This window comes from Setaria italica, chromosome VII, assembly GCF_000263155.2.
Source record: "Setaria italica strain Yugu1 chromosome VII, Setaria_italica_v2.0, whole genome shotgun sequence".
Classification (NCBI taxonomy): Eukaryota; Viridiplantae; Streptophyta; class Magnoliopsida; order Poales; family Poaceae; genus Setaria; species Setaria italica.
In genome coordinates this window covers 17,068,640-17,076,458 of record NC_028456.1, presented here as the reverse complement: position 1 = coordinate 17,076,458, position 7,819 = coordinate 17,068,640, and the positions used below count along the sequence as shown (strand labels likewise).

Genomic DNA, 7,819 nt, shown 5'->3' with positions numbered 1-7,819 from the left:
TGCACGATTGATGAGACAGCATACCTATCCTCTGAAGTTATTGCCTGCATTTTGTTAGTTTATTTTTTTCATTTTGATGAAGCGAGATATGTACTGCAACAGAAAAAATAAAATATACACCCTCGGATATTGAGTTTTTTCTGTTGCTTTTGGTTAGTATTCAAGCTCTTCTATACAGTGTGTGTGCGTGCGTGCGCGTATGCTGACTTGTTTCAAGAAAATATGCAAAAATATGAGAGGGGCAACAAAGGTTTCTTGTATGGTGAGTCACTTGACATTGCAACAGTAAGAATGTTGACAGTCCAGCAAACACAGTCAGACAGAATGATCAATAGCATTTTCAGAAACCAGCCATGTATATTTTTAGCTACATTATCTTTCCTCTAATCTTCTCTTTTCTTTTCTTTTTTTGGCAGAACAATATGACACTCGAGACCTCCTGTCCTAGTTTCAGCACTTCAGAAATGAAAACGAATATATACATGTACTGCTACTGCCCCTTCATGGCCTATATATTAGAAACTTAATTTCTTTTATACAAAATCATAATTCGACGTCATAATGCTAGTTCACTTTATCCTTGTGCTCTTTTCTCTTCTTCCTGGAGCTTGTGAAGCTATGCTTCCAGATTAAGCTTGGGAAGCAACCTGACCTTGATGACTTCTTCGATTTCTCACCTTTGCGAGAAGTCTTCATGTGTTCTTCATCATGAACAGCGCCATTCTCCAAGTCACTACTGCCGTCGGTAACACTGTCATCATCTTCATCGTCGTAATGCTGCTTCTCCTGAAGAAGTTCAAGAAGTCTCTGCTTCTTCGGAACCAGAGAAGGCTTGGATCTGTCTACCGGCATCCGCGTACCGAAGGATGTAGCTAGTCTCGGATGATCTGGGGTGCTGCTTCGTGATGGTGTGAAATCTTAAGAGTCAAGATGAAGAAACGAGTCAAAAGAATGCGAAAATTGACATCGATTCTGCACGTGTACATTATAGCTCAGGCTTTACCTCCTCTGACGCTGTAAAAATCATCTTCACTGTCAGAATCTAACCAGGGCCTTGCTTCGAAGAATGACTCATCTTTGCTTCCTGGCACAGTTAACAGATTATGTTAAATTGTGCATGGATTTGTCTCATAAGTGTGCATATCAAAGCCAAGAACAGCTGCAATTTAAACAGACACCGAGTAGTGCCTTTCTTTGGTCAAAGGTAATGTCTTACAGCTATAGCTTCCTCTATGGCTCACAACAAGTGCAATGTGGAAATGCAAGGAACTGTTGGTACACGTGGTAACATTGAGAACACAAGAAAAACTCTGAAAAGACAAAGAACTAGTTGGTCGTCTGGACTGCGTGTTCCAATCCGTTGTCGGAAGTGAAAAGGACGACTTTCTTTGTTATATGAAAATTCTCTGTATATTATTGAATTTCTAAAATTACAAGGTCCATATTGTTTTTCTTCTCATAGAAAGAAGATTTCTTCTATTGACTATAACTGGAAACAAATATTTTCACATTGATTTTTCTCATGTCTGTATCTCGTCCATTAATTAATTGGTCCTAAACGTTGAGAAATCCTCACCTTTACGCGAATGGAAGAAGCGAAAAAGTATGACATATTTTTGTTCTGAAAAACCTCTATACATTATTGAATTCCTAGTTATTGCAAGGTCTATGTTTTATTCTCACCGAAAGAAGACTTCCACTGTTGACTACAATTCTGAAAGCAATATTTGGACATTGATTTTTGCCTACAGCATACGCATCTCGCCCATTAATCGGTCCTAAATATTTATTTAGAAATCCTCAACATTAAGCCCCCCCGTTGCACCATAGGCCGCATTCATTCATTCTAAGAAAAAAATTTCTCCATCCTGGAATTGGCAAACGAGCAAGTACCTCATCACATAAAAGTCGATACGAAATCTTCCACAGGACAGGGCAGCCAGCCATCAACCCTGACAGGGCAAACGCTGTCCCCATCGACCCTCCCGATACGTACCTTGACGACAATTAGATCCTGGCCAATGGTGGCAACGGGACGTGCGCTGCATTTTGCCCTCCACATGGTAGGTGCAGGATCAATCAGTCAGTGCTGACCACTCACCGCATGAACTGCAATCCTACCAAACGGAATGGACGGCATGTACGCGGTTGCCAGATGAAATGGGTACCACAACTAACCCCCGTGGAGTGTTGCGCGTGTCACTCCAGGCGGAAAGATAACATTCTAGTTTATTAAAATTTGTTTGATCGCTTTTGCATAATTGCATCGAATCGGTAACCACCCCACCCACCAGTGTAATTATAACCTTTTTTTTTGGTTAAAAGGGAAGATTAAAAGAAGAACAAACAAACAAACAAACAAACAAAATCGAGTTTTTTAGCACGCTGACGAGTGACGACGAGTATGCCGGTCGGATGAAGAAGAGCCGTGACTTGAAATTGCTCTACGGTGGTGGGAATCCTAGGCATGGCATCAAGATCACGAGAAGATCGTCGTAACCGGTCGAGGGAAAACCAGGAAAGAAATTGAAGCAGTAATGGCGCGCCATGAAACGTAGATGGCTTACCGTTGTCCGTGCCGTTCCGGCGATCCGCCGGGCCCTCGCCATCCGCGTCGTCCCTGGCGTCCGGCGCGGCGGGCCGGGCACCGCCGTCCGCCGCCGCCGCTGCAGCCGCCTTGGCGTCGGAGGCGGCTCTCTTGCCGGCGATCCTGAGCCTCATGCCGTCGTGGGATATAATCTTGAGGGAAGGAGGTTCTTCGAGAGCCGCCACTCGGCAGCTGACGACTGCCCTGAGCCCTGATATGGATCAAGAGTGCGGCTCGCCCGCAGATGGAAGCAGGCAAGAATGTGGGGAACCGCGCAATGGCGCAGGGTGGAGATCGACGGGACGGGACGCGTCGCCGTGCGGCCCGCGTGGGGGTGGAGGAGCGAATGAATTGAATGAGCACGGAAGGAATCGGATCGGAGGGGGGGAGGGGGGTGCTATCGCTATGCACACGGCATGGATTTTTCAAGGGCGGGGCGGGGGCACGGCGCCGTGTCCCTCTCGATGGATGTGCGCGCGCGACGCGATCGATCCACGGGGTGCCGCCGCGCCGGTGCCGTGTCTCGTTCCCGTCAACTCTCCTCTTCCAGCTAGCAATCGACTGACACGGAACCAGGTAGACCTGCTGCACATACGACCCCTTTTTTGGGGTTTTTGTTTTGGCAGCAAAGTGCACAGGACCGCCTGCCAAATGTGTGTGTATTGTGCTCCGCACGACCTGAATTAGTTTTCTGCAGCAGACAACACGGCTGTGCTGGTTGCTCCTGATGCTACGTGCGTGCGCAGCGTCCGCTCGCTCCCGGGAATCAAGCACGTTTCTCACGGGTCTTGGGATAATGCAAGGACGCTGATCGAATTGGCTCGGCATTATTCGTTTCCTGCTCAACAAACACTATTCATGTGTTTGATGTTATTATACTGCTAGTAGTAGAGTACAAGTACATTATAGTATCCCAAGAGACCTGCAACCATATATTACTACTCGCATTTTCTATTATGTTTGTTTAGACTCCGAATCACGAGCAATAATTTGCTCAACACACGTCGAAACGTCATGTTCGCTTTGCCAACTGTGCGAGCTCATGCGAACAGAGAGGACGCAGGCCAATTGCAAGGAGGCGCTCGATCGTTTTTTGTCAACTGCCAAGTGCGAACAGAGAGGACGCAGGTCATTGCAAGAAAGCTAGAGCTCATTTCTACTGAAACTTCATGTAATGCACACTGGTGCTGTGTTTACTGTCCTGGACCTCATTTTTTGCACTAGGCTTTCAAGAGATTATATTACACGAAGCTTCATCGGTGAAAAAAGAGAGAGAGGAGATTGTTAGTTACCTCTGTGGACAGAGGCTGAACGGATTCCATTTGATGAATAATAAAATCGGTCCACTTTGTAAAGGCCGAGTAACTGGGCCTAATTAATTGGTTGGTGCTGAAACAGAAGCCCACGGAATGGAAGGGATGTTTCGGTCCAGTGGGCAAGGTCGATTTCGAAATAGGCCCGTAGACATTTCAATGAAACTATTTTTAGGAAGATATTTTTCATTCTAAGAACGACCCACCCACCATATGTAGTTAGCTCGCTGAACAAATAAATGTCCGACTACACTAGTTCTTGTTGCAGCCCAAGTACGTCTTGTAGCGTAGGAATTCTGAATGCTCGGAACGGGCCGGCCCAATACGACGAGGCGGCGGCACTTGACCCGTTCGTTGTTCGTTCATTCCATCCACGCAGGGACGGACTTGGGCCATGCGGTGCACCGCGTGACGAGCAAATTACTTTTGGACGTACGGCCACGCACGTAGTACGTCCGTCCGTCCGGGGAAGCGCGCTGCTGCTAGCTTTCACTTAGGTCTAGCCCCCTTTAAAAAAAAACCTTAGCTCTAGCTTTTAGCTCGTCTTCCTGTTCTAAATTATAAGTCGTTTTAATCTTTCTAAATTTATATCAAAATTCATATCAAAAGCGACAAGGTATGAATTAAGAAATGCTAAAATAATTTATAATTTGAAAAGAAGTGAGTAGCTAATTTCGATTTCTTTTTAAGGTGAAGCTTTATACGTAGAGACCTGGTGCATGCACCACATCCACCAGGTCTCTGCATATTGACCGTTGGTATGGAGGCCCATAATCTCCACAAGACAACGACGTAACCCACCACCCGGCGGCCCAGCGGCGACCGAGGCGCTGGCAAGACGTGAACCATCCAGATCGACCGGACTATAGTCCAACAAGATGCACTTGCGTTTCGCACGTACGCCTTCCAAGCTGAGCTGGTCCCGTGATTGCATATTGTGTGCATCTACCCGTGCTGCACGGCGAAACGTCATGGCACCCCATGCTTGCAACACGGTGCATCCATCCGTGCGTGCACCGGCAACTGCCGTTCGGCGCACCGTACCGTACGTCCCGCGCATGTTAATTTCGACAGCGACGCGGTCTAGCATTCCGTTTTACTTTCTCTGTCTCAAATTATGAATTATTTAACTTTTCTATATGTATAATTTTTGCTACGTATCTAAATATATTGTACTATGTCTAAATGCATAATAATATTTATAAACTTAAAAAATCATATATATATATATGGAAAATCCTTTCTACATGCGCTTGTAGCTGCTCCTACCTTTCTCCCAACCTCAACTAGAGCTAACGGGTTCAGAATCTGAGCCGCGAAAAAAGATACGTATGTATGTGTGTGGGATGGCGGAATACCCTCTCGCCGATCTGTATATACCACGAAAAAAAAAGAAAGCATGGCGATATACTCTCCGTGCAAATCGGATCCCGTCCCGTGCGACGGCGAGGGGTACGTACGTGCGGCCGTAGGTTTCGCAGATTTTGTAGGTGACGTCGAATCGGCACCTGGTAGAATGGAGGAAGACGCTGTGGTGGTGATCATCCTGGAGGTTCTCTGGATTGTTGGGGGGCTACTGTTAGTAGGGCTCGATGGCGAGCTCCGGGTGGTGGTAGGATCGGATGCTTGCTTGCTTCTGCAGACTGCAGCCAGCACGGTTCCTGCACCCTCCTTCCTCATGATCAGCTAGCAAGGGCGAATTTTAAGTCCCATCACGGTCCGAGAGACCCTGAAGGTGTCGGGGAAGGAATATTAATGACCTCCTTACGATCCCTAATCAACGGTCGTAAGGGCCAGGACCCACCCCGGCACCCGTAAATCCCCACCGACCAAAATACACCCTGGAGGTATTGCGCTCCGCCTCGAAACAGGTCTCCGCCTCGTGCGAACCGCCACATGGAAGCATGAGCCTAGTGGGTCCCCCTGAGCTCACCAAAACATAACCGATGGGACGCGCATGCTCCAGGATACGGTTCTAACATGTGGAGAGGCACCCGCATTCCTCGACGTGAACTGTCGGAATGTCAGACTGCACCGTGCTACGACGGCAATACAGGGCTATGGCTGAACCGTCTTATCCCTCTGCGACACCTGTCATAGGGTACTCATCGCCCGTACCGTCTAGCAAAGGAGGGAAAACCGCCTAGTTTCCTACGCAGCCTAGCAAGAAGTATACATCAACCGCACCACCCTGTCAGAATACATGGCTACAGTGGTCGGCCGCCTCCTGCCACCTACACGGCTACATTGGCCGGTCGTCACCACCAACTTGCGCGGCTACAGTGGTCAGCCGCCATATGCGACTCACGTGCTCGGCTACAGTGGCCGACCGCCGAATCATCAATGGGATCCGACGGCAATCACCCTTTCCCAGTAGCAGTACCGACAAGACGCAGAGACAAGAAAGGAAGACGGCGTCTCCAGTAGCTCCTCCCGCTTTCTTGTTTTACTTTTTTACCTTTCTTACTCCCGGCTCATTTTGTAACCCCTGTGTCCTCCTTACACTATAAAAGGGGACCAGGGGGCCTGAGGGAAGAGCCCGAACAACACCGAACACACACTACAGCTCTCGTAGAACCCTAGCGCTCAAGACACTTTGAGTGTCAGCAAACACCCACAGAGACCTGGGAACCATCTTTCCTCTCTCGCCCGTTTGTAGCCCCTACTACAAACTTGGTACGAGTAACACGAGCAGCCACCCACACTGAACGTAGGGCTATTCCTGCCCAAACCAGTCTAATCCTCGTGTCCTCCCGTACAACCATCCGAGCCTAACGCGCAGAGAAAATAATTTACTAAGCCGGTAGTATCGACCCGTGATTCTTGACACCGATAGTTGGCGCGCTAGGTAGGGGACCTTTGCGCGTTCGACGTTCATCACTGGCTTCAGATGGCCAATAACGACATCGGCTTCGCTCCGGGCTCCCATGTCCGTTTTGGGAGTCTGGACTTTCTCGCCACGGGAGAGGGAATCGCTCTGATTCCTCTTCCCGTCCAACCCACTCGCCCCGTCACCCTCGGCTCCGCCGCTGGAATGATGGGGAGTCGCCGGGCACGTACCACAGGACCCTCCTCGGAGGAACGGCCCTTTGGTATGCTCAACGCCGCAGTGACTCACGCTCGTTTCCTAGCACGATCCATGATCACGCTACCCACGGACGATGAGTTCATGGGCATAACGGAGTACGCCTCGGGGGCTATCTTGCCTTCCCTTATGGAAAGGCCGGAAATAACCTCCGATGCTAGCTCCAGCAACGGAAGCTACCACCCCTCGCGCGAGTGTTTCATGGCCGACGTGCACTCCGTGAGGGCCAACGACAACAACAAAGGGGAGCAGCATACTCCCCCACTCCGCGCCGCAGCTACAGCCAGAACCCACGCCAGGGCCCCGGAGCAGCCCCGGCAGCCGGAGGTACACGTAGTGCTCGAGCAGGAGATCGAGCACCACCACAACGAGGGCGGAGCACGCCATCGGGCCCGCGACGTCCACCGGCACATCTGCGAGGACGACGATCATCCCCAACTCTTCACACGCGCCAGCCAGAATATCGCCGCCGCGGCAGCCCTACTCCGACGACTCGCCAAGCCGACAACACCCGAGGAGCAACAGGCCCACCAAGAGGTACGCAACCTGCTTGAGTGTGCAGCAGTCCAGCAGGCGGAGAGCTCCGCGTCCCGGCGACGTGGACACAACGCCAGCAGGGTCACACCCTCCGCGCCTCATGAGAGGCGTGGAGGGTCTGTCCACCAACCTTCCTTCTGCGGGGGAAACCGGGCCTCGCCCGTTCGACGAACTCCACCGCGTGCGGGCGGCGGAGCCCAATCCATCCACCAACGCGTCGGTCCCGTCCATGATGCACGTGACACCTTGGACGCACGGAGACGCCCCCGTGCGGACAGGGAGGACGGAGTCGACCGT

The 7,819-nt window shown here is 50.3% G+C and overlaps 1 protein-coding gene across 1 annotated transcript; it reads right to left on the bottom strand.

Moving 5' to 3' along the window:
• Positions 1–315: 315 nt before the first annotated feature.
• LOC101755199 (uncharacterized protein At3g27210) lies at positions 316–3,124 on the bottom strand. Its single transcript, XM_004975315.3, has 3 exons — positions 2,568–3,124; positions 1,004–1,084; positions 316–917 (listed from the first exon to the last, which is right to left on the bottom strand). The coding sequence occupies exons 1-3, from the start codon at positions 2,719–2,721 to the stop codon at positions 565–567; spliced, it is 588 nt and encodes a 195-aa protein (XP_004975372.1). The 5' UTR covers positions 2,722–3,124; the 3' UTR covers positions 316–564.
• Positions 3,125–7,819: the final 4,695 nt, after the last annotated feature.